General features: G+C 49.8%; 12 protein-coding genes across 12 annotated transcripts; 6 read left to right on the top strand and 6 right to left on the bottom strand.

Annotated features, from left to right (window-relative positions):
• Positions 1-60: 60 nt before the first annotated feature.
• On the bottom strand, positions 61-2349 carry H6S33_012115 (uncharacterized protein; the record flags this gene model as incomplete). The annotated part of the gene is made up of 1 exon (XM_044843491.1): positions 61-2349. The coding sequence occupies one exon, from the start codon at positions 2347-2349 to the stop codon at positions 61-63; it is 2289 nt and encodes a 762-aa protein (XP_044695783.1).
• Positions 2350-2639: 290 nt separating this feature from the next.
• On the top strand, positions 2640-3172 carry H6S33_012114 (uncharacterized protein; the record flags this gene model as incomplete). Its single annotated transcript, XM_044843490.1, has 2 exons — positions 2640-2655; positions 2727-3172. The coding sequence occupies 2 exons, from the start codon at positions 2640-2642 to the stop codon at positions 3170-3172; spliced, it is 462 nt and encodes a 153-aa protein (XP_044695782.1).
• Positions 3173-6086: 2914 nt separating this feature from the next.
• On the top strand, positions 6087-7277 carry H6S33_012113 (uncharacterized protein; the record flags this gene model as incomplete). The annotated part of the gene is made up of 1 exon (XM_044843489.1): positions 6087-7277. The coding sequence occupies one exon, from the start codon at positions 6087-6089 to the stop codon at positions 7275-7277; it is 1191 nt and encodes a 396-aa protein (XP_044695781.1).
• A 289-nt stretch (positions 7278-7566) lies between these two features.
• On the bottom strand, positions 7567-8211 carry H6S33_012112 (uncharacterized protein; the record flags this gene model as incomplete). The annotated part of the gene is made up of 4 exons (XM_044843488.1): positions 7567-7705; positions 7782-7924; positions 7987-7994; positions 8067-8211. The coding sequence occupies 4 exons, from the start codon at positions 8209-8211 to the stop codon at positions 7567-7569; spliced, it is 435 nt and encodes a 144-aa protein (XP_044695780.1).
• A 379-nt stretch (positions 8212-8590) lies between these two features.
• On the top strand, positions 8591-9365 carry H6S33_012111 (uncharacterized protein; the record flags this gene model as incomplete). Its single annotated transcript, XM_044843487.1, has 3 exons — positions 8591-8616; positions 8749-8852; positions 8908-9365. 3 exons carry the CDS (start codon positions 8591-8593, stop codon positions 9363-9365), a joined length of 588 nt encoding a protein of 195 aa, XP_044695779.1.
• Positions 9366-9993: 628 nt separating this feature from the next.
• H6S33_012110 (uncharacterized protein) lies at positions 9994-10967 on the bottom strand (the record flags this gene model as incomplete). The annotated part of the gene is made up of 5 exons (XM_044843486.1): positions 9994-10163; positions 10223-10378; positions 10520-10649; positions 10785-10797; positions 10954-10967. 5 exons carry the CDS (start codon positions 10965-10967, stop codon positions 9994-9996), a joined length of 483 nt encoding a protein of 160 aa, XP_044695778.1.
• Positions 10968-11510: 543 nt separating this feature from the next.
• Positions 11511-12027, top strand: H6S33_012109 (uncharacterized protein; the record flags this gene model as incomplete). Its single annotated transcript, XM_044843484.1, has 3 exons — positions 11511-11532; positions 11618-11713; positions 11765-12027. 3 exons carry the CDS (start codon positions 11511-11513, stop codon positions 12025-12027), a joined length of 381 nt encoding a protein of 126 aa, XP_044695777.1.
• A 360-nt stretch (positions 12028-12387) lies between these two features.
• H6S33_012108 (uncharacterized protein) lies at positions 12388-13544 on the bottom strand (the record flags this gene model as incomplete). Its single annotated transcript, XM_044843483.1, has 6 exons — positions 12388-12532; positions 12589-12672; positions 12726-13189; positions 13242-13305; positions 13364-13433; positions 13502-13544. The coding sequence occupies 6 exons, from the start codon at positions 13542-13544 to the stop codon at positions 12388-12390; spliced, it is 870 nt and encodes a 289-aa protein (XP_044695776.1).
• Positions 13545-16049: 2505 nt separating this feature from the next.
• Positions 16050-17286, bottom strand: H6S33_012107 (uncharacterized protein; the record flags this gene model as incomplete). Its single annotated transcript, XM_044843482.1, has 5 exons — positions 16050-16259; positions 16321-16542; positions 16646-16959; positions 17040-17191; positions 17282-17286. 5 exons carry the CDS (start codon positions 17284-17286, stop codon positions 16050-16052), a joined length of 903 nt encoding a protein of 300 aa, XP_044695775.1.
• Positions 17287-17928: 642 nt separating this feature from the next.
• Positions 17929-19542, top strand: H6S33_012106 (uncharacterized protein; the record flags this gene model as incomplete). The annotated part of the gene is made up of 6 exons (XM_044843481.1): positions 17929-17967; positions 18021-18149; positions 18225-18454; positions 18521-18938; positions 19001-19439; positions 19505-19542. The coding sequence occupies 6 exons, from the start codon at positions 17929-17931 to the stop codon at positions 19540-19542; spliced, it is 1293 nt and encodes a 430-aa protein (XP_044695774.1).
• A 415-nt stretch (positions 19543-19957) lies between these two features.
• On the bottom strand, positions 19958-20383 carry H6S33_012105 (uncharacterized protein; the record flags this gene model as incomplete). The annotated part of the gene is made up of 3 exons (XM_044843480.1): positions 19958-20155; positions 20220-20300; positions 20381-20383. The coding sequence occupies 3 exons, from the start codon at positions 20381-20383 to the stop codon at positions 19958-19960; spliced, it is 282 nt and encodes a 93-aa protein (XP_044695773.1).
• Positions 20384-21117: 734 nt separating this feature from the next.
• H6S33_012104 (uncharacterized protein) lies at positions 21118-22663 on the top strand (the record flags this gene model as incomplete). Its single annotated transcript, XM_044843479.1, has 2 exons — positions 21118-21283; positions 21336-22663. The coding sequence occupies 2 exons, from the start codon at positions 21118-21120 to the stop codon at positions 22661-22663; spliced, it is 1494 nt and encodes a 497-aa protein (XP_044695772.1).
• Between the last annotated feature and the right edge of the window lie 475 nt (positions 22664-23138).

The following is a 23138-nucleotide window of genomic DNA, read 5'->3' as shown; positions in this document are numbered from 1 at the left end:
CACACAGCCAGACTTTTATATCTACAAACCAGATGATACAAACACAAAAAGAATATCCTCTTAACCTCTCTTGGCTCTCCTGATCTGTCTTTTCCTCGCGATGATTCTCGCGGCCTTTGCCTTCTTCTCGTCCTTCTTGGCCTCCCAGTCCTTCTTGTCGCCCTTCGAGGGAGCAGTCTCTGCATCGCCATCCTTCTTTGGCTTCTTTGCGCCCCGGCCACTCTTCTCGTCTTCCCGCTTCCGCTTGATGCCTTCATACTTCTTGGCCGAGTCGACCTTCTTCTTCGCCTCCGCCGCAAACTTTGCCTTCTTCTCCTTCGTGCTCTCCAGCGGCTTCGCCTTCCCCTCCGCAACAAGCTTACTGCGCTCCCGCGCCTTCTGCTCCTTCTCGTTGCGGCGCTGCACAACCTGCGCATTCTCGATCGCAAACTCGACAATCAGCCGCTTCTTCTTATCCTCGGCCGACACCGGCTCCTGCTTCTTCCCCTTCTCCGCCGTCGCCTTCGCCGTCCCCAGCACGGCATGCCCGTTCAGCCATCGCAGCCCCATCAGCGCCCAGCGGTGCGACGAGTACTCGATGAAGCCGTATCCGCGCGACCTGCCGCTGCCGGCCTTCTCCTCCACGATCTTGGCCTGCTTGACGATGCCCTTGCCCTGCTTCTTCCTGCGGAGCTCAGTCTCCTTGTCGTCCTTTCCGCCGCGGGCAAGCTCCTCTTTCGACAGCGGCTGGCGCTTCCCCTCCTTTGTGTCCTTGACGAAGCCGACAGCGGCCTCTCTGGCCAGCGCCTTCAGCTCCTTCGCCGTGATTGATCGCGGCAGATTACGCACCGAGAGCCTGGTCAGCGATAGATGCAGCATGGGGTTCGACTGCAGCAGCGCCTTACGCTGCTTCACCGACGCCTCGCGCAGCTGTCTCTCCGTGTTGCTGAGCGTCTTGAACGCCGGCGACGACGCAGGGATGGTCCCCTCCTGGAGCAGGAACAGGCGGCGCTTATCCCCCGCGGCCTTGTCGCGCTTCTGGGCGCTCGCATCCTGCAGCTTCGAGGCCTCGTTCTTGTTGACGGCGCGGGTGACCTGCAGCACGCGGCCATCGATGGTGTACTTCCCCGTCGGGTCGTCGGACTCGTCCTGCAGCAGTGTGGCAGAGCGATTAGCGCCCGTGGCGAAGTTGGGCCGCGGCGCAGAGGCAATGCAGGCCTCAAAGTGCTCGAGGTTGTAGAAGCAGACGAAGCCGGTGCCGCGGGGCCGCTCCGTCTCGCGGTCCATGACGATGCGCGCGTAGCGCACAGGGCCAAATTGCTCAGTGAAGTGGGCGTGCAGCGACTCGTCGTCGGTGGTGAAGGGGAGGTTGCGGATGAAGATGACCTGCGAGTTGTCGTTGGGGTCGTGCTTGAGCTGTGGCTTGGGCTCTTCGCCCTCCTCGTCGTCGGAGGCTTCGTCGTCGTCGGACAGGTGCAGGTCGGAGCCCTCGTCGTCGGAGGCGTCGGAGGCGTCGTCCATGTCTTCTGCGTCTTCGCCTTCGAGGACGCCGACGCCGCCGTTATCGTCTTCGTCTTCAGACTCGTCTTTGTCTTCAGACTCGTCTTTAGCCTCTTCTTTGGCCTCCTTCTCGGGGGCTTCGTCGCCCTGCTTGTTCTTCTCCCACTCGTCCTTCTCCACCGCCCAATCCACGGCCACCGTGCGGCCGTCAATCTCCATCCCGTTCGTCTTCTCCATGGCCTTCTCGGCGTTCTTGTAGCCCTTCATCGTCACAAACGCAAACCCGCACATCTCGGCCCCCGGCTTGCTGCTCTTCCTCGGGATAATGACATTGCGCACCTTCCCATAGCTCTGAAACACCTTCACCAGCTGCTGCGGATCCTTCACGCTCCACGGCAGATTACGGACAATCAGCCTGGGTGCCCGGCGCTTGACCTCCTCGGCCTCCTTCTTCTCCTTCTTCTCCTTGGACGCCTGCTTCCCGGCCTCGTCGCGGTGCCGCGGCTCCGCAATCTCAACGCTCATCTTGCGCCCGTCAAAGAGCGTGTTGTGCAGCTCCTTGACGGCGCGCCGTGCGTCCTCGGCCGTGGTGAACGTCACGAAGCCGAAGCCGCGGGACTGCTTCGTGAGCGGGTCGGCGACGACGGTGGCATGCTTGAGCGGGGCGATGAACGAGAACTTTGTGGAGAGGGCCTCGGAGGTGGCTGAGTAGGGAAGTGAGCGGATGAAGAGCGTGCGCCGCTGCTGCACGTCTTCGTCGGAGGCCGAGAGCGTCTGCTTTGTGCGGGAGGCGGCGATCACGGTTGTGGTTGCGGGGGCGTCGGGGAGGTCGTCGGAGTCGAGCTTGGTGCGTTTTGAGGGGGGGTCCATTTTGAGGGCTTGTGGTGGGGCAATTGGGGGGGTTTCAATTGCTGTGTATATTGAGATATCGTGGGTTTTTTGAGGGTTTGAAATTTTGAACTTTTTTAGTGTGGCAGTGGGCGGTAGGGTAACCGGCGGACGTGGGGGAAGTGTGGCCGTGGTGGGGGCGCACAGCCACATGACGGCCTGGACTCGATAACAGCTTCAGCGATAAGCTCTCAACCTACAAATACGTATTTACAGACAAACTCTCCCCCCACAAAACCACCACAACCACTACCCCTACAAATACACCCACAATGCACGACTACCGCTGTAAGCCCCCCCCCCCCCCCCCCCCCCAAACTCCCTCCCCAAATTACAACCCCAAGTTAACACCCCCACAGCGCACGCCCTCCTGCAACAACTCCCCCTCTCCGTCTCCCCCTTCATCCACCTCCCCACAGCCGTAACGCTCCCCTACACCTTCCAGACGCTCCCCAGCACGCTCCCGCCGGCCTCCCCCTCCCCACCCAGTATCGTCTCCCCCTCCGGCGCCATGACCACCACCCCGCAGGCCGTCATCCAGAGCTGCCAGAGCCTCGTCGCCCACCTGCAGGCGCAGCGCGAGAAGGCCGCCGCAGAGGTCGCCGAGTGGGAGAAGACTATCGCGGAGAGGGAGCTGAACGAGAAGAGGAGGGTTGCGCCGGGGTACTTGGATACCGGGATGAGAATGCTGGAGCCCGTGAGGAGGGGTGGTGAGCAGCAGCAGGGGGGTGAGGGGCTGAGGGGCGCGGAGGGAAGGGAGGGGGGCGAGGAGCTGGATAGGGTGTTTGGTAGGATGGGGGTGTAGCTGTAGGTTTCTTTTTTTTTTTTTTTTTTTTTTCTGGCTTTTTTTTTGTGTGTTTGTTGCGAGGGAGTTTGGGAGCGTGAGTGATAGTTTGTGATTGACGATGGCCAAAAAAGTGTAAATACGTATGGTAGTAGCATATGATACCCCACCAACCCACCCCACCTAGGATTTTTTTTTAATAAGCTTTTTTAATTCTTAGATTATCGATTTATATTACACGGCCTCATTGCAACCACCAAACCAAAGTCCCTATGAAGAACCGTGGACAGACAGGGCCATCGGTTGCAGGAAACGTAACCCATTCTGACCAAGATTCCTAGTTTCAAACACACGATAGAGCCAATTGGTTGTGATATCCGTGTGGGCCGTACCACTATCCCTGTGAACCCCGTGATAGAAATCGTTCGCACACTATACCAGACCGCCCATCCATTCTTTTTTTTTTTTTTTTTTTTTTTTTTTTTGGGGGGGGGGGTTGCATATTACTCAGAAGTCTTCCGGTCCGGCCCTAAGCGGTTTTGAAACTATTACTCGCATCATTCACTTGCAACGGCGCTACCATAACTGGGAAAGCTATGTATGTAGCTACGAGCACTTTGCCATAGCTTTTGGTCGCTGAGATAGATAAATCACTCCTTATCCCGCCGACGAGAAGTTGCTCCATGAGAGGCTTTTTTGGGGCCAGAGTTTACAGAGATTGTAGGAGTTGGTCCTGACGCGGGGTTGTAGTTTCTGGAGTGACGTTGGGGCTAGACAGTCGGTGAAATAAGCTGCTCTGTTGACGGTGGCCGTGGGGTCAGTGTTAATTATGTTGGCAGGCAGGTAAGGCCTGATGAAGGGAGAGCTGGGTTGGTTATCAAAGACGAAGTGGAGCTCTTGATACGATATTTCTATTCGTGTGCGCCGTGCACCAAGGTGCTCCACTCGGTAATGTTGGGTTATGATCTAGTATTCATGTCAGACGCACATACACAGCCTACTACTAAATGGCCTTGACTATGGCGTATTAGTGTGTGTGTACCTAGGCATCTTCATCTTCATCTGAATGTATTCCTCACCCAACCCGGATGAGTGGTGGTTGATAATTCCAGTACAGAGGGTCATTTCATGAGGAGCCTATCGAAGAACGATGGAGCATTTACAAGTGCTTCTAAGTAAATACCTTCCCTCGTGTGCACCATGGCATCTCAATGGTAACCGAGCACCGACAATACTCCAGCCAGTAACACAGAGGACTCTGGATCACTGTTCACACCACCGGTGCCTTGTGCTTGTAGGCACTACCTTTAATTTCCCAGACCGCCTAGACTCCGTTCAGGCCGATTGTAACCTTACAATCGAGTAGAGCCAGAGACTACCCACGAATAGTGTGGTGAAGGTGCGGGATAGCTCGCTAGTATCAGGTCATATTTCAGATGGGTAGATGTAGCTATCTCTTGGTAGTTAGTAGCCAGCGGTTCCACCAATGGGGCATCAATTTTCATCCGATTGTATGGTAGGAATTGACGGGCATGAGTTACATCCTAGGATGATAGGACGTAGAGGGTGACGTAGTAGGGGAAATATAGAAGCAGTACGTTTGTGCAGAGCCACAGGAGCGGGTAGCTGGGAGTTGTAACTCTTAATGGGTAGCTTGTTGGATCCGCGGAGAGTGAATGATTGCGAACAGATATATAATTGGGAGCGAGTAACTGAAAGGGGGGGTGGGGGCTGCTTCTCAAGCGTCAACGATTTTTTTTTTTTTTCCTTTCTTTTTTTCTCAAGGCCTGTATTTAATATTTTTCCTATAACCTCAAATTTTCTTATCAGCTTAAAGTTTACTTGGTCGGGGACGGGCGGTGGAGTAGGGATTCGTGTCCAGATATTTGTGGAAGAAATAGTACATATCTTGGGTACAGCTTCAGCAATGACAAACTGTCCTCAATCATGCCGTATAAAGCTGGAAGGTCTAGTAGTCCTCTCAACATCATCACGGCCTCTTCTCTAATTCTCTCATCCAATCCCTTCGTTCGTGCCCGCGATTAACATAGGATAGCCGAGTTGATATTCAAAATCCCTAACTGCTACAGGGAGTGGATATCCTCTAGGAGTGGAAAGATGTATTGAAAAAGAGGTCACAAACTGCGACTTCGAGCCTAAAGAGGTTCGCGGAGTGTGGTTAGGTGTGCTAGAGATAAAAGTCCCTGGAACAAGTTAAACACCCCCAATAGCCACGCACTGCCTTACAGCACCTGTATGTTCGATCATTGACCCTTGTTCACTGTATATCAGAAGCTAATATGTACGACCTATGGGTGCGAGCCTAGGAGAAATATCCTACCTGCCAAGAGATAATCATGCATATGTCTTGTCAGAGAGTGGTAATGTTTATGAAATACCACTGACGTAAGGTCATTGATATATATGTCAATATGGAGTCATATTTTAAGTCTCCTTGCAATTGGCATGAAGTTTATAAAGTCAGGTAAGTCACCTAAGAAAGTCAAGATCTTCCGCATATATATACCTTCTTTTATTCCTAGCAAATCCAAGCCTATAGGTGTTGTGCACGTACCTATATGTGTTGGATCTCACTTTTAACTCGCCGAGTGCGATATTATGATCCAATTCGAGACCACCAAATCCTCGGACATATCTCTACACTCTGTGAGTAACCAACGCAATTATCTGAGAATATACCCTCGCAATATATAGCATTTTCTAATATCCCCGAGCTCCCCAGCTGCCGTGCGCTCCCCCACCGCCGTTGCAGGACTAAACAAGAGCCTCTTCTTGGCAAGCACTAGGGTCCGCAGAGCCTCCCAATTTTTTTCCACAGGCTCTCAAACCCCCACCACCAACTGAACAATCTCGAACCTCACAACCTCACCTCCACGAATTGTCACGAAACAGGGCAATTACATATAAAACAGACATGACGACAGGCACGCCCCCTCTCAAGTTCACCACACACGCCTCTCTGCGCCGGCGCCTTCTGCTCGCAACGCTCACAGGCACACCTGTGCACATAAGCTCCATCCGCCCCAACTCCCTCAAACCCGGACTCACGCCCTCCGAATTCTCCCTCCTCCGCCTGCTCGACACAATCACCAATGGCTCCCACATCACCATCTCCGTGACGGGCACCACTCTCCTCTTCGTCCCCGGCCTCATCTCCGGGACCAACAACACCCAGCTCACACACACGCTCCCCGAGAACTGCACCCGCGGCGTCACCTACTACCTCGAATTCCTCGCCCTCCTCGCCCCCTTCTCAAAGACCCCACTCAACATAACCCTCAACGGCGGCGTCATCACAAGCGCCACAGAAGACGACTACTCCGTCGACACCTTCCGCACCGCCGTCCTCCCGCTCTACGCAAACTTCGACATCACGCGCAACATCGAGATCCGCATCCTCGCCCGCTCCTCAGGCCCCGTCGGCGCCGGCGAGGTCCACTTCGTGCACGGCCACCAGGTGCGCCTCCCGCGCACCCTGCACCTGCAGACCCCCGGCCGCGTGAAGCGCATCCGCGGCGTCGCATATGTCAGCGGCGTGAGCGCCGGCAACAACGCGCGCATGATCGAGGCCGCGCGCGGCGTGCTCAACCGCTTCCTGGCAGACGTGTATGTATACAGCGACGTCAAGAGCGCGCAGACGGTGCCGGTGGACTATGGGAAAGAGGGGGCCATCGAGAAGGCGCGCGGCGGGGTGCGCGCCAACGGGCGGACGCGGAAGATTGGTGTTGGCTTTGGCATGGCGCTGGTGGCGGAGACGGGCACGGGCGTGCTGTATAGTGCGGATGCGTTTGCGGGGCCTGCGGAGCCGGCGGAGGATGTGGGGAGGAGGGCGGCGTATGCGTTGCTGGAGGAGATTAGGATTGCGGGCGCGGTGGGGAGGACGGGCGTTATGACGATGCTGACGATGATGATGATGGGGGTGGAGGGGGATGTAGGGAGGGTGGTGGTGGGGAGGGAGGCGGTGGGGGAGGAGTTTGTCGGTGTGGTCAGGGACCTGAAGTCGTTCTTTGGCAGTGAGATTGCCGTGAGAGACGGCGAGGGCGGCAATCTCGTGGTGACGATAGTGGGCAAAGGCGTGGGCAATGTGGGCAGGAAAGTGGCCTAGAGAGCTCTATATCAAGTACTCTCACCATGTAATGAATCCTTATTGTAATATAGATAGTCCATGAATAAAAGTTCTGCATTCCTTTTTCCAGCACCACGATCATTGACCCTATAGCTTATAAAATTGACTCTATTTGTTCCATCTATTGTTTCCCCAGCGCAAGAGAAGAGAAGAGAGCATCGATTTTTCTACAATAATATACAAAAATAACAAAACGCCCCCAACACAGCCCACCCAACCTTCTATCTACACCCCCCCCCCCCCCTCTTCCCCTTCCCCTCTCCCTCCACTAACCATGCTTCTCCAGAAACTCCTTCGCCTCATTAACCTTTCCCGCCAAATACGGGCTGCCCCCGCGGTCCGGATGGTTCAGTAGCATCATCTCGCGATGCCGCTTCCGGATATTCTGCTTCGTCATGTTCCGCTCACTGTCCACCACCACCATCATTAGCCACCTCCATCCACAAAAAAAAAAGAAAAGAAGAAAGCAAGATAGCCCCATACGCAAGCTGCAGAATCAAAATGGCCTCGCGGCGGTTCATTTTCGGCTCGAAGCCGCCCTTGTAGAAGGCCTTGCCAAAGGCGCCCGCTACGCCGGCGCCGGAGGTGGCTTTGTATCTCTTGAAGGCTTGCAGGCCGATGCGGCCCTGTTTTTTGTCTTGTCAGTCGCTGGGATTCGAGTAGAGGGGGGGCCAGGGGAGGTACGTACAGCGAGGGCTGTTGGAGCGGCCAGAGGAGAGGGCGGCTGTTAGTTCGGTTCTGGTGGTGGTGAGAGTGGGAGAGACATACCGGCGCCTGCGATGCCGCAGCCGATGAGGATTGCGCTTGACATTGTACTGCTGCCGCCGTTCTCGGTTTCGGGTGCTGAGGTGGTGGTGGTGGTGGTGGTGGTGGGTGAGGTTTGGTCTTGGTCTTGCTCGTGGTCCGTCTGCATTTGGTGAGAGGTGAGAGGTGAGAGGTGAGAGTGAGAGATATCGACACCCGGGGGCGGCGGCCGGGCTGGGCCGAAAACCAAATTCTACTTTACATAGCAGCCCCACGCCAAGGTTGGTGTGGTGGGTGGTGCGCCAAGACCCCGCTACCAGGGCGAGCAGAGGGAAAGAGAAAAAAAAAAAATGTTTGGTGCAAAGGTGTGAAAGCTTGTAACTATCACCAACGACAACGACAACGACAACAGCCAGCCAGCTACAACTACCACGACAGCTGCTGCTTGACAAAGGGCGCAGCAATAGACAGATAGACAGAGCAGATAAGAAGAAGGAGGAGGAATTGGTAGAAGGGGAAAAGTAGAGAGACATAGTTTTTAATTCAAGATGAGGATCCACCAGTGTCACTTCTGGTACGTTTTTTTTCTTTCTCTTTCTACAATTGCGATTGCGATTGCGATTGTGTCGCATGGTCCCCCTCCTTCCCCCCATTCCCCCCCCTCTATGGAAGAGAACAAGAATGCTAATGCGAATCACATATACAGTTCGGGGCCCATATACCCCGGCCACGGCATCATGTTCGTCCGCAACGACGCCAAAGAATTCCGTTTCTGCCGCTCCAAATGCCACAAGAACTTCAAGATGAAGCGTACCTCCCCCCTCCCCCCTCAAAACCACCCCGCACTAACAAACCCGCCCCACAGGCAACCCGCGCAAACTCAAATGGACCAAAGCCTTCCGCAAGTCGGCCGGCAAAGAGATGGTCGTCGACACCACGCTCACCTTCTCCGCGCGGCGCCACGTGCCCACCCGCTACTCTCGCGACCTCGTCGCCAAAACACTCACGGCCATGCAGCGCGTCGAGGAGATCCGTGCCCGCCGCGAGCGCGTCTTCTACCGCAACCGCATGGCGGGCAACAAGCAGCGCGAGCGCGAGGCCAACAGGAAGCTGGTTGCCGAGAACCAGCACCTGCTGCCGCGGGACCAGCGGACGGATGCTGTTGCTGCTGAGGCTGCGAAGGAGGCTGATGTGGTGAGTGAGGATGGCATGATGGATGTTGAGAGCGAGGAGGAGGAGCAGCCAGAGTTGGTCAAGGTCAAGGTGAAGGTCTCGAAGAGGAGGCAGAAGGTTGGTGCGGGTGATGGGATGGATGTGGATTGATTGGGCTATAAGGTGCTATCTTCTTTCTCTCCTTTTCATACGTAATGGGGTGCACTATTTGATATATCAAAAGTCTGTTTTTTTTGTTTTCATTTTTGCAATCTGGGGACCGGATCAAATGTTGATGGGATTGATACAATATCAAAATGGGGCAGGCTTGGTATAGGGTTAGGTTTGCAACTCGTTCAATCACTCGGTGCAAGGCACAGGATGCGAGAAACAGTGCCTGCATTGTAATTACCAAATAGAATGCAACAAAATTCAAATAACACTATTTTCACATGTAACAGAAAACCAGACACAAAAATTCAATACACGCAAGCAAAAAAGAACTACAGCTACAACCTGGTATCCCAACCCTTGGTTTCGATCCTGGCCCGTGAAAGAAGAGGGTTAGAAAAGCAGTGCTCCTGTCTTTCGCTAGATTATCATATTCCTCCCTACCAATCCCATCCGTTTCATCCGTTTCCCATGCTTATAAGACCAATAGAAGTGCGCCGCGCCACCACTGTAGTACACAAAAGATTACATTGATCGTCCTTTATTTCTCATTTGCTTCTGCCATGACGTCCACAAGATCCGGGACGTTTTTCTTTGCCAGCAAAAGAAGCCCAGCCTCGTTGTTAACTTAACATGAGACGTCGGTCGAGGCCTTGGCGTTCATCAGCAGCGCCACGATCAATCCGTACAATCCCAAAACTTCGGCGAAAATCAAAATCAAGATCATTCCGACGAAGAGTCTTGGCTGCTGAGCTGTACCGCGGACACCAGCGTCACCGACAATACCGATTGCGAAACCTAAGGAACTCGCGTTAGCACCACCTGAGGGTTTACCAATAAAGTATCAATGGACATACCAGCAGCCAAACCAGCAAGACCAACGGAAAGACCAGCACCAAGTTGGATAAAGCTGGTGTAGAGTGAAACTCTTTGTTGTAGGCCAGATGATACCAATACAGAAACGACAAGCCCGTAAATACCGATGATACCAGCCATGACAACGGGAATAATGTCTTAAAAAACGCATTATCAGCATCGACGTTCGAGTTTAAAATAGGTCCGATCTTGACACTGTTTTCACAAAAAGCAAAAAAAAAAAAAAAAAAGAAAGACGGGACGAGAAAGAAGAAGGAAAAACACAGGGGAAAACATACTCCTGACGATCAAGTCGGGTCTCAAAACACCAGCAGCAACGATACCAACACCAGCCTTCGCGGTTCCGTAACTGGCACCAAAGCAGGTGAAGACAATGGCGGCTGTGCACCCCATGGCACCGAAAAAGGGCTACATTTCGCGTCAGTCAAATTCCGTGTTGTTAGTATCCAAGCTATGACTATAGCGAAGATTCGAGGAGAAAGTCGGGTAAATTGGGCTGTTGTTGAGATTCAGTGGTCGCTTGTCGCGTCAAGGGACACATACCGCATAAACAGGACTATAGAGAAGACAAAAACACGTTAGCAGGCGATTCTTTCAAAAGACTACGACAAATTCCATTTTCTTCAAGCAGATCCGTGACAATCGCCAGAAGCTGACGGTCTTGCCTTACGCCGAGATCCGAAAGGGGCCAATACAGGTGTTGTGGACTTACCAGAGATCAGTCATTTTGAGTGTTGTAGTATTTTCGTAGAACGTGAAAGGTAAAGTATATAAGTCAAAACGAAGGGTTGTCGTTAAGTCTGTAAATGTTGGGTTGGCTGAAAGGTTCTGTAGGGAAGGTGGTTGGAACTTGGAGATGAAGACGGAGAGGCTTGCCTGGGTTGCCGCTGAAGGTTGATGGGTGGCTTAAACCACCGGATGACGACGTGTAAACTTGGCTTCTTAGAAAGCGACAGCAAATACACGATTTTTGATTGGAGTTTTAATCGAATTACACTAGATTATTATGCCTGCAAAATCAGAGTTTTTAATACATATTTTAAATCGCTCTATACCTTCGGTATTTTAGGGCACGCCCTGATCTTGACAGGGATCCTCTCGAAATCCTAGCGAGAAAAAAATATTACATTTAGAGCCTCACCAAGATCGTTCATTCAACCTTCATCCACCACCCACCACTTCCCCAAATAAACAGTTAAAGGGCGAGCGTCCGAGCAAGGAACCCTTTGCCTCTCTTTGAAGAATCTACAATACAAAAACGAAGTCAAGATGTCTGCCCCGAACCCGAAAGGTATGTTCTCGCAATCGCAGTTCCACCTTGTCTCACAACATTTAAGTCAATCGTGCTTGTAATAATAACTAACATTTTCTCGTAGCTTTCCCTCTCGCCGACGATGCTTTGACCCAGCAGATTCTGGATATCGTCCAGCAGGCATCTCACTACCGTCAGTTGAAGAAGGGTGCTAACGAAGGTATTTTCACCCCACTACTCTCACCTCAGCATTCCACTAACGCCTAGATAGCCACCAAGACTCTCAACCGTGGTATCTCGGAGTTCATTGTCCTTGCTGCGGACACCTCTCCTCTTGAGATTCTCCTCCACCTCCCGCTTCTTTGCGAAGACAAGAACGTGCCTTACGTTTTCGTCCCCTCCAAGATCGCTCTCGGACGTGCATGCGGTGTTTCACGTGCTGTCATCTCTGCCTCCGTTACCTCTAACGAGGCCTCAGAGCTTCAAGGACAGATTAGAAGTTTGAAGGACAAGATTGAGAGGCTGCTCATCTAAATTTAGTATTTAATGATTTTGGGGCGAATGAATAAACAGCCGCTTTTGTATTTTTACTAGCTCCAATAAGTAGCTCTTATCGACAAGCAACACTCTGGGATAGATAAAAATTTGTTGATCTCGTTTTTTTGTATCGTGAACAATAAATTTGTGAGGAATAAATTTCTCCCTTTACGAGGAAACGAAATTCACACTTTATGCGGGGTATACATATGAAGAAATCTCGAGTATATTGCATATCCAAGTGTGGCCAATGTTCAAATTATCCCTATCCCCGCTGCATATATATATTTGTGGATTCACTCAAAGTTCAAATAACCTCTACAAACGACAATATGCCCCACGAGCATAGTAAATCCTTTACATGGCAGCACCAGAGATGAAGAACCACTTGTCGATGCTCGGGTCAATGGGAGCGGGTGCAAGGTTTTCTCCATGAGGAATCGGGGGGAGCGAGCTGGGGTCAACGCGGTGATGGCCGGACTGGGAAACAGTCAAGTTGGTACTGTATTTATCATGGTTAGTTGATCCTATGAAACATAGATGGTTGGGTTAACTTACAGAGAGATGCTATTGGGGTCGCTCTTTCCAGTGATCAATTTCTCCCAGGCCTCAGCACACTCACGGATGACATCAGTAGCGTACCTGCATGGAATATTAGTAATGTTGTACAACGTTGACTGTCAAGGAATGCTCACTTCTTGTTTTTGCATTCTCCAGAGAACGCGAACTGGTTCTCAGGCTTGCCATCTGGGATCTTGTAGATACGGAACCACTCATTTGTGGCCCTGAGGAGGCCAGGAAGGTGACGCTCCACATCCTCAATATCATTAAGCTTAGGGGCCAACGGGTCGTTCACGTCAATGACAATGACCTTCCAGTCGGTCTCCTCCTCGTCAAGAAGAGCCATAACACCCAAAACCTTGACCTGCTTGATCTGACCAGCGTATCCAACGGTCTCACCGATCTCGCAAACGTCGAGCGGGTCGTTGTCACCCTTGGCCTTAGTCTCTGGGTGGATGGTGGAAGGGTCTTCCCAAGTCTGGGGGAAAGCACCGTAGTTCCAGAGGTAACCCTTGTGAGGGAAGCAGTTGCGGACAAACCGGATCTTTCCCTTCTTTACGTCCTGCTTGATGGGGTTGAGAAGCTCCTCCTTGGTGATCTATGAGGTTCGTTAGTATTTGTGAATCTCGCTCGGTTTGTGGGGTGCAAACCTCAAGCTTTCCATTAGTCCAGCGAGGAATCTCGACAACCATGTTAAGAATTGTCTTTTGCTCACTATTTCCATGGTGTTAGAGTTTTTACAACAGAAGTGGCTTCGAATTAGAGCACTCACTTGGCGTAGAGCGGGATATCGTGGAAGGGAGACACTGGGACACCATCTTTTTCGATGAAAATGCGGTGTTCTAGAGTTTCACAGTCAATTAACCCATATCTTAAGATTGAATCTGATGTCACTGAACACAATACGTACCAAGGGTGTTGGGAACCCCAATCTTTCTGACGGAGTAGGACATTTTGGCTGAAGGGTTAGACAAATGCCTAGCAATCTTAACTAATAATTAGTTACCATATCAATACACAATTGGAAAGGAAATAATACCAATGCACTTCTGGATGACAGCTTGAAGAATTGAGTAGCCGGACGAGCAGTAGCTAATGTCGAGGAAAAAGAAGGGAAAGAAGAAGAAGGAACAAGTAGGCGGGGTAACATGGTATTGCCAGCCCGTGTCTGGGAGGGGAAGCGGTGGCTTGGCAACGCACTCGGACGGACAACAGGAAGGCAGCAATTGCGTGCTGTAGCGAGAGTTTGAGAGTTCGAAGCTTCAATGGAAGGTTTCGCGTGATTTATCGGCAAGCTGGGACTATCATTCCAGGCCTGTCACTCGACAGTCATGAGAAGAAAATTATTTGTCTGGGCTTCTTTAGCGTGTTTGCTCGCCAAAACACTCCCGATTCATAGGTTATCACTCATCAGGTTTCCACAGGCCCTTTGGACTACCACGAACAACACCCCTTGCCACAAATTCCAAGTGCCTTTTCCTGAATGGGCATTAATCCCTATTATATAACCTTCTAATAAAGCCAGGAGTAGGTACAGTTATGATAAAAATGAAAATAACATATTTAGCGGCCTCGAGTGATTAATCCAGGTAATATACAAACCTTACGCTAAAAACCAAATTGAAATAGATTCTAAAAGGAGATGTTCAGATTATCACTCGGAAACACCAATAGTGCTGCCTTATGTCTGATCAGTAAACCAACCACCCCACAGGCGATTTGTAAAGCTGTAATGCCCATCACAACTTTATCCTCCCTCATAGGTCCCATTTTTACAATCCATAAGTTGAGGATAGTCAGATTATTACATTCTGTAATCACCCCATTTCCGCTTCTCCAGACCTGTACTAACCCGACCTTCTCCAACGTCGTCAACATGAGTGCGATATACCATTTTGGTGGATTCGGAAACTCGGCGCGGGAAGCTTCCATTAGCCCTGTCTGAACGCGAAAACGGGGGAGCCTGTGACGTGGACAAGGAATGAGGTGGAATAGTTGTGGTGCGGAGTACAAAAAATTGAAGATTTGTGGTATAAATAAAAGGAGGAGAGTCTTTGAAAAATGGCCGAGTATCCCAACAACAGCGAAAGTCATGCCTGCAAAGTAGCAGAATGTATCTCCAACAAACACTTTAGATGGGTATGAATTGTGCCACCATAGTGCAATTGATACACCCAGAAACGGAAGAAGAAAGTAGAGCGAGAATAGATGCGAATCGGTCGCCGGGTGGCCTTTAACAGAGATATACAGCAGATCATTGAGCGCGATAAAGCAGGCGATCACGATACTTTGCGTAACTTCGATACCATTAACCCCAGCTAGGATATTGATTGAATTTGGGCAGAAAATTGCGATAGCAGCCATATAGACATAGTATCCCCAAGATAAGTCTAGAAGTGCAGTCCCGAGATATGGTTGAAGCGGCGTAGGTACAACGATATTGGTTACGCCAAAGTCGACATAATAGATCATGAGCATTGGGATTGCTGCTATAGCTGGTAGGAAGAATTTGTGTCGCCAGCGGACATCAAAAAGATCATCAGCAACACCAAGGATGACCATTCCCTGGAGGGAAAGCAGTGCTGAGAGATATTCGCCAAGTTTATTGTGTGGAAATCTGTGAAGTAGCCGTCCAGTCTCGACCTCCTCGAGCTCCACGGTGACGTCCCGGTTCCCCCCGCCACTTGTACTAGCGACAAAGTACTCATAGAAAGGAAATGGCATGAATACGATCATGGTCATCAAGTAAACCACAGCACATACAGCGCCCATGGTTTCTGGTCTAAACATTTAGAGTCAGTTTCGCTGCTCCAAAGCCTCTCTTTCCACTTGTTCCATGGGGTTTCTTACAGCTCTCTCCGATCTGGCTTCGATATATCTCTCCCCTTGAATCCAACTTTTTTGAAAGCATCCCCGAGCCAGCTAATCAGGCAAAAGGTTGCCGCGAATGCAATTCCACTGAATCCCAACGATGCAATAAGTGGTTCTCCATCACCTATGAAGACAGTGTATATCAAGCCGCAACATGCGCCGACAAGAGTGAAAAGAAAAAAATACCAGCCGGTAGAGATTTTTTGTGACATTGCGATGCTGCTAGTATAGGGAACCCCCCGGTGTACATTCGTTTCGTTTGGGGGTGAAAGGATGGCATTGGTAAACTACATGTAGCGAGTGACGCGGAGGACACGTTGAGGCTCTGGAAAATGCCAAGACTCAATTAACGATCATAGTGTATCACTCGACGGAAGTCTCCGAGCATCAGGGACAGGTTCACTGTAGTACAACGTGTGCCAGGAAGTGGTTTCTGCGTGATATCTGAAGTTCTCAAAAATTCACAAGTAAAGAAACAAAAAAAACCCTAGCCATACACCTTTTGAGAAACAAGAAAAGATTGATCTTTTTTTGGAACATTCGTTTATCACATAACGACCAAACCAAAGCGCATATTTATTTATTTTTTACCATCCATCTTCACCGCCCGCCTCAGCCTGAGAGGTCTGTGCAGGGTACTCGGTAGTGGTGGTAGCGTACACAATAGGGGCAGATTCGGTGTAGTCAGCGGCGGCAGCACCCTCGTTACCAGTCTCGACACCAGTCTGCTCCTCAGCAGCCTGCTCCTGAGCAGCAGCCTGGGCAGCGGCAACGCGAGCAGCCTCAGCCTTGGCACCCTGTATCACACGTCTATCAGCACTTTTCGGTTATTGACGATATGAACTCTAGAGCACTTACATAGTCCTGGGATGAAGGTTGCCCGATAGGGGCCTCCTCCTTGGGCTCGATAACAGTGACAGAGTCGGGAAGATTCTTCTGGAGTCCTGCCTTGCCATCGGGGTCGCTTCCGCGCATAATCTTGACCTTGATACCGAGCACACCTTGTCTGAGAAGGACGTGGCGGGTAGCAGAGTCGATAAAGTCACGGGCGGGCTGACCAGAGTGGATCATGAAGCCGTCCTATAAGAAATCCCAATAAGCTTCAAACTTTCTAGCCCAGTTTGCCTCGGGACCATCGGTTATGCCCTCTTCGCGCCCTGATCCCGCCCAATGATAAACTTACAGTGAACTTCATTGACTTAGCACGGGCAGCTCTCAGCTTTCCGGAGACAACAACTTCACAACCCTTGGCACCGGATTCCATGATAAATCTCAAAACACCATAGCACGCACGACGGACAGCAAGACCATTGAGCAACTTGTAGCGGAGGGACTCGCACTGGGCGACGGCGCAAAGACCACGGTTCTGGACCTTAGCAGCGTAGAGAGAAACGGAGTTCTCAGGGAACTTGAAGCGCTTCTGGATGAGCGAAGTAAGCTCACGGATGCGGCGTCCCTGCTCTCCGAGAACCTCCTGGGTGTGGGTGGCACGGATAACTATCGCATATTAGTCGATATATCGTACCTCCAGCATACCTCCCATTCAAAGGTCGTAAAAGGTCGTAGAAAGAACATACTGATATCGGTGACGGTCGGGGTGACGCGGACCTCAACACCGGAGTAACCCTCCTCGGCCAACTCACGAGTGAAGAACTCGTTCAACTCGGCGTAGAAAACACCGTCCGCAACGAACTTGCGACGCTTGGAAATGGTTTGCGACTGAGCGGAGCTGTGGCCAATATATCCATCAGCATTTCATTCTTCCCATCCCTCCATATTTCCCAACCAATTTCTCGCAAACCGGGATGGTGAAGCTTACGCCATATTTCTGGATTTCTCGTGAGAATTAGACGAGTATTTTGGCGTATTACTAGGGTCGTAGGGTGTTGTCGTTCGTCGGTGGTGGGGCGGAAATTCGAGGATTGAATGTTTTGGTGGGCATTTCTCGAATTGTGTGATTTGTGTGGTAAACCGCAAGGGCTGAACCCTAAAGCTTACTGCAAGGAGTCACACTTAGGACCGGGTAACCTTCGATTTGTCCCAAAAACTGAATGTCAGAAAACCAGAAATTTCACTTGAACCAGTGCTGCCAGGGGGTTGAGTCTTGGTAAATATAAACTATTTTGCATCTCTATTGATGAGAAAGGGCTTGATGTACCTACATGTATTATACTGCTGTAACGGAATCGATTTGACTATGTACTCTATGCGGGTAAGTCAGGGAATGTGGTTGCCATCATAATTAATATGTATAGGGTTAGGTTTCATAAATGTGGCTAGTACTGAGCTGCAACGTACCCAGCCACATTGCCCCCTCGGTAAAAGCTTATACATAGCAACCAAGAACAGAGGTGAGCTGTAAAGACAAGACTCCCGGGCTCAGGAACCACCCTCAGCGTTCGAAGAGCTCTCTTACATTTTCGTCTTCCCAGCAGCATACCACTATACTCTTTTCGCACAGACACTATGGCTTCTGCTCTCTTCTTCCTTGATCTCAAGGGCAAGGTACATATCCCCAGCTAATGTTGAGGTTAACCGTGGCTGAATGTTGTCTGTAGACCCTTCTGGCTCGAAACTACCGGGGAGATATCCCTATGTCAGCGGTTGAGAAGTTTCCCATCCTTCTTTTAGAAGCTGAGGAAGAAAGCTCTGCGGTTCCACCATGTTTTTCTCACGAAGGGATTAACGTATGTTGCCAGTCACCCCACCTGCACCCCGCGACGAATGTCTTAGATATTGATGTTTCTCTGGAGGATGGATAGTATCTCTATATACGGCACAACAATCTCTATGTTCTGGCTCTCACGAAGAGGAACTCCAATGCGACAGAAATACTGCTGTTTTTACATCGGATAGTTGAGGTTTTTACTGAGTACTTTAAGGAGTTGGAGGAGGAAAGTATTAGGGACAATTTCGTTATCATCTACGAGCTGCTAGATGAAATGATGGATTTTGGATATCCGCAAACTACTGAAACCAAAATTCTTCAAGAGTATGATTCCCTACATCCAGTCTCATGCGCTTAGGTGATGACGCTAACCACCACTATCCGATTCAGATATATTACCCAGGAATCTCACAAACTTGAGATACAAGCCCGACCTCCGATAGCCGTAACTAATGCTGTTTCCTGGCGATCCGAAGGTATTCGGTACCGAAAGAACGAAGTTTTCCTTGACGTCATCGAATCTCTCAACCTCCTTGTTAATAGTAATGGAAACGTCTTGCGTTCGGAGATTCTGGGAGCCATCAAGATGAAGTGTTACCTCTCCGGTATGCCGGAGTTGAGGCTAGGATTGAATGATAAAGTGATGTTTGAAAGTACAGGAAGGACAACGAGAGGGAAGGCAATTGAAATGGAGGATGTTAAGTTTCACCAGTGTGTGAGGCTTTCCAGGTTCGAAAACGACAGAACCATCAGCTTTATCCCACCAGACGGAGAGTTTGAGCTGATGAGCTACCGGTTGAACACTCAGGTTTGACCCCAGACTTAATATCGCCGACATTAGAGGTAAAACTGATGAACTGGTCACGATAGGTTAAACCGCTAATCTGGGTTGAATGCATGATTGAATCTCATTCTGGCTCCCGAATCGAATACATGCTGAAAGCAAAGGCCCAATTCAAACGTCGTTCTACAGCCAACAACGTTGAGATCATCGTCCCTGTTCCTGATGATGCTGACTCTCCCCGTTTCCGTACTAATATCGGATCGGTCCACTATGCTCCCGAGAAGTCTGCTATCATTTGGAAGATCAAGCAATTCGGCGGAGGAAAGGAATTCCTTATGAGAGCAGAGCTTGGTCTCCCGAGTGTCAAGGAGGCAGAACCGGAAAGGAAAAAGAGGCCCATAAGCGTTAAATTCGAAATTCCATATTTCACCACAAGTGGTATTCAGGTGAGATACCTGAAGATTATCGAGCCAAAGCTGCAATACCCTAGCTTGCCTTGGGTGAGGTATATTTCTTGCGCTTCAGGTAGGTCACAAATCCTTTCAGCTTCAAAGCATATTGCTGTACGAATTTACTGATCACTGGTGTAGATTATCACGTTCGCCTTCCGGAGCCAACCCAGACCTAATGAAATGGAGAAGAGCGACTCGTCAAGTGTTTTGTATCGCAGAAGTCTGGATATTAGAGGTTGGAGGCATGGTTTTTGTTATGTATATAGATAACCCGGTTACGGTTTCATGTTGGCCTAGCGATTTATTTCTATCGAGTTTCCGCAAGAGCAGGTTAATTGTCTTACAGTTCCTGTACGTCTTGGCTCGGGTATTTGATTCAAAATCGGTATAAATGCCGTGCCATCACAAACTAAATCCAGGAAAATAGATGCGCGATAATAAGAAGGCTCGCCCTGGCCATTCTAAACATCAATGCCAGATATTTGCGCTCAATACTTCTGTATTATCATCATTCAACTCCAATTCCAACATATATAACATGCGCTTCCCTCTACCTTTATGCCACCATTTCCTTCCAACATCCTTAAAAACCTAGTTCTTCTTTTTCCCTTGAACTGCAGCCTTCGCTTTCTCCTTCGCAGCCTTCTTCCTCCCGCTCCTGATCATAACGACGCTCAAGAAACTGCCAACTACAGCAATTCCAATAAGGATTAGGATCACTGGGATGCGAATAGCCCAGACGCGTGGGGGAAAGAGGTCATGGAGTGGGTGACCTTCGTCAACGAATGGCTACCACAAACATCTAATTAGCTAGTGGCCAAAGAGGAAAATAAAGAGACAAAGCGGAGCATACAATAAATAAAGTCCAGACAGTATAGTACAGGAAAACAGCGGATGCGATAAGGAGCATCATCAGGCCGGTAAGCTTGGCGAGCTGTTTATGAATATTGTCAGGAAATCTTAACTTCTGCAGCCTTCTGTTTCTCTCCCCTCTGCAGGTGACGATTGATTTACCATGATTTGTTAGAATAGAAGCACAAAAAACAGGCGCAAAATGGCTAGAACACAGCGAATCCAAGAATTTCTTTGAATAGAAAAAGAGCGTAGTTGAGTAAGAGAAAGGAGTGGAAGCTTGTATTGAATGCGAGGTTGGAATAAGCTCAGGGGGCTACGCGTGCATAGCAACCTGGCCTTTGGTGGTATGAGGCTCTGTCCTGGGATGGAAAGTGCTTTGACGTGTGGATATTTGAGAATGGTTAACAAAATAGGTGAGTGACCTTTTGTGATGCTGTCCTGAATACATGCACTTATATGTGTACGACCTAGTATAGATACGAGAGTATCATGTATACATATCCTTACATCTGTCGTGGTGAAGTAAGAATCTCGAAGGGAAACTACATGTACTTACATAATAAGAACGAGACCTGAGAATTGTGGAGTAGGATGGAATTTCTGAGAATAGAATTCTGATTCACATTTTAAAATCTGTGATTCCATATTAGATCCACGCATTAAGCGTTATAACTGCATGTACTACTTCAATTTATATGAAGTCAGGTAGCCGTTTGAAATTGCACCTCACAATACCGTACGCACCTAGTGGTTGGAACAACCCTAGCCCTGGCTACAGGCCTTTACGCGACGCGTCCTCCCAACCACCTGTTCCCAAATCCGTCCGTGAAAGCGTCCACGTCTTCTTCTTTACGCCTGAAAGCAAAGAACGATTGATTTGATCAAATACCCTCAACATGTTTCAACAGAAAAGGCGCCCTATAGACTCAAAGAAGAATTTTGGTAAAACTGCGGATTTCGGCCAAACCACATACCCCCACCGTCTCAACTTCTACGATCGGCCTCCCAAGGTAGAGATAACATTAGAAAAATTTGAACAATGGGCAATCGATCGCCTGCGAAGTCCGTATCTCTTTGATTCCTCATAAGGAATCTGAAAACTTACATTGCGTAGTCCTCGGCGAAATCGAATCCTGTCTTTACCGCAATAAAACCCCGGCTGAACTCTCTGCAACCATCAACCCTTTGCTAGGCAAATACCTCCCACTTAGCGCAAACACCGCAAAATCGCCGAGAGCAGAAGAAGAGCGCCGGAAAGACCATTATTCGCATTTTATCCTTCGTCTTGCGTTCGCGCGGAGTGAAGAATTGAGGAATAGATTTAGCAGGGCCGAGACTGTACTATTCAAGCTTCGTTTCCTGTCCGATGACCTCCGGGAAAAGGTCGCGTTTATGTCTACCCTGGGTTTTGATTGGGAAACAGTTGGCGACGATGAGAAGCGAGCTATACGGGATAGTTTGATTGCTGCGACGGGAATGAAGTCAATAGAAATAGATGGGGAATCGTTCTTCAAAGTCGACTGGGAGAAAGTTAGCGATCTTGTAGAGCAGCGCCGAGTTTTACTCAGAGCTGGAAAAGCCTATGTGCCTGTGTCGCAGCAGATATCACTCGTGCTGACAGAGTTTACTCGGCGTCTCGAGAATGCCCTTAAAAGCACGGCCCAGGCCCTCCCCCGTCTTGATGAGGACGACCGACTTATCCCAATTCTTAATCACCTTTCGTTGGGATTCACAACATCCGAATATACCAACTCCGATACCACTACACTTAACGGGGCCACAATCACCGCCGGTTCCATCGACGGTCTAGTGCAGTACATGCCACTGTGCATGCGTCACCTCCACACTACCCTTCGCCGTGACAAACATCTCAAGCACTTCGGCCGGTACCAGTACAATCTCTTTCTCAAGGGAATTGGTCTATCTGTTGAAGAGTCACTCATTTTCTGGCGCCAAAGTTTCTCACTAATGACAGACGATCACTTCACAAAGGAGTACCGCTACAATATCCGCCACGCCTACGGCCTCCAGGGCACGGGACGAAATTACAAGCCTTTATCCTGCCAGCAGATCCTCACAGAACGTGCACCAACCGCGGGTCATGCCCATGGGTGCCCATACCGCCACTTCAGCGTTGACAACCTCATTGCCAGCTTGAATGCAGCTGGTATAAATGATCGTGACTTAATTAAGGGAGTCAAGGCCGACGTGGAGGCAACAAAGTTCCACATAGCGTGCAACCGGGTGTTTGAGCACGCACATGCGCGAGAGCTCAAGAAAGAGAAGGAAAGTGAGACCGAGAGCGCCAGGCTTAAGGAAACCATCATCCATCCCAACGAGTACTTTACTAGGAGTTTCATGCTGAGGAATCCGGACTCAGCGGCGGTGGAGGGGATGGGGAACCATCAAACGGTTGATACTGGCGTAGATCCGATGTTATAAACTTAATACTTGGGTTTGGGTAGGAGTTTCCTGGTGGGTAATGAGTTATATTAGTGCGGTCTGGTAGAATCATGGGTATTTTATGTGTTCTGGTAGGGATCTCTGTGTAGTCAGTGGATTGATAAAAATAGAAACTTGGCAGGTACCGAGTGATCCATTGTGATCGAATATTTTTTTGATGAGTGACAGAGAAAGATACATATAGAACCCACCATAGATTCCAGCACAAAAGCCAAAAAAAAATGAAACGAGAAAAGAGTGGAAGTACACGCCTTATGCTAACATGCTAAGATGCCGGAAAGATCGGGTATTAGGGCAAGAAAAAGGAAAAAGGGTAGTAGAAACCATTGTTTCAAGAAGACATAGCCTACATTATTTTTTTCGTCAGTATGGTTGATAGGCCCAAGAAAAATCAGTAAGTGAAAAGAAGAGAGAAAAGGTGAGGAAATCTCACACGTTGTATCCATGATCATGG

Source organism: Morchella sextelata, assembly GCF_020137385.1.
Source record: "Morchella sextelata strain SCLS chromosome Unknown scls_7, whole genome shotgun sequence".
In the NCBI taxonomy this organism is placed as follows: Eukaryota; Fungi; Ascomycota; class Pezizomycetes; order Pezizales; family Morchellaceae; genus Morchella; species Morchella sextelata.
This window is presented reverse-complemented; position numbering and strand designations above follow the sequence as displayed.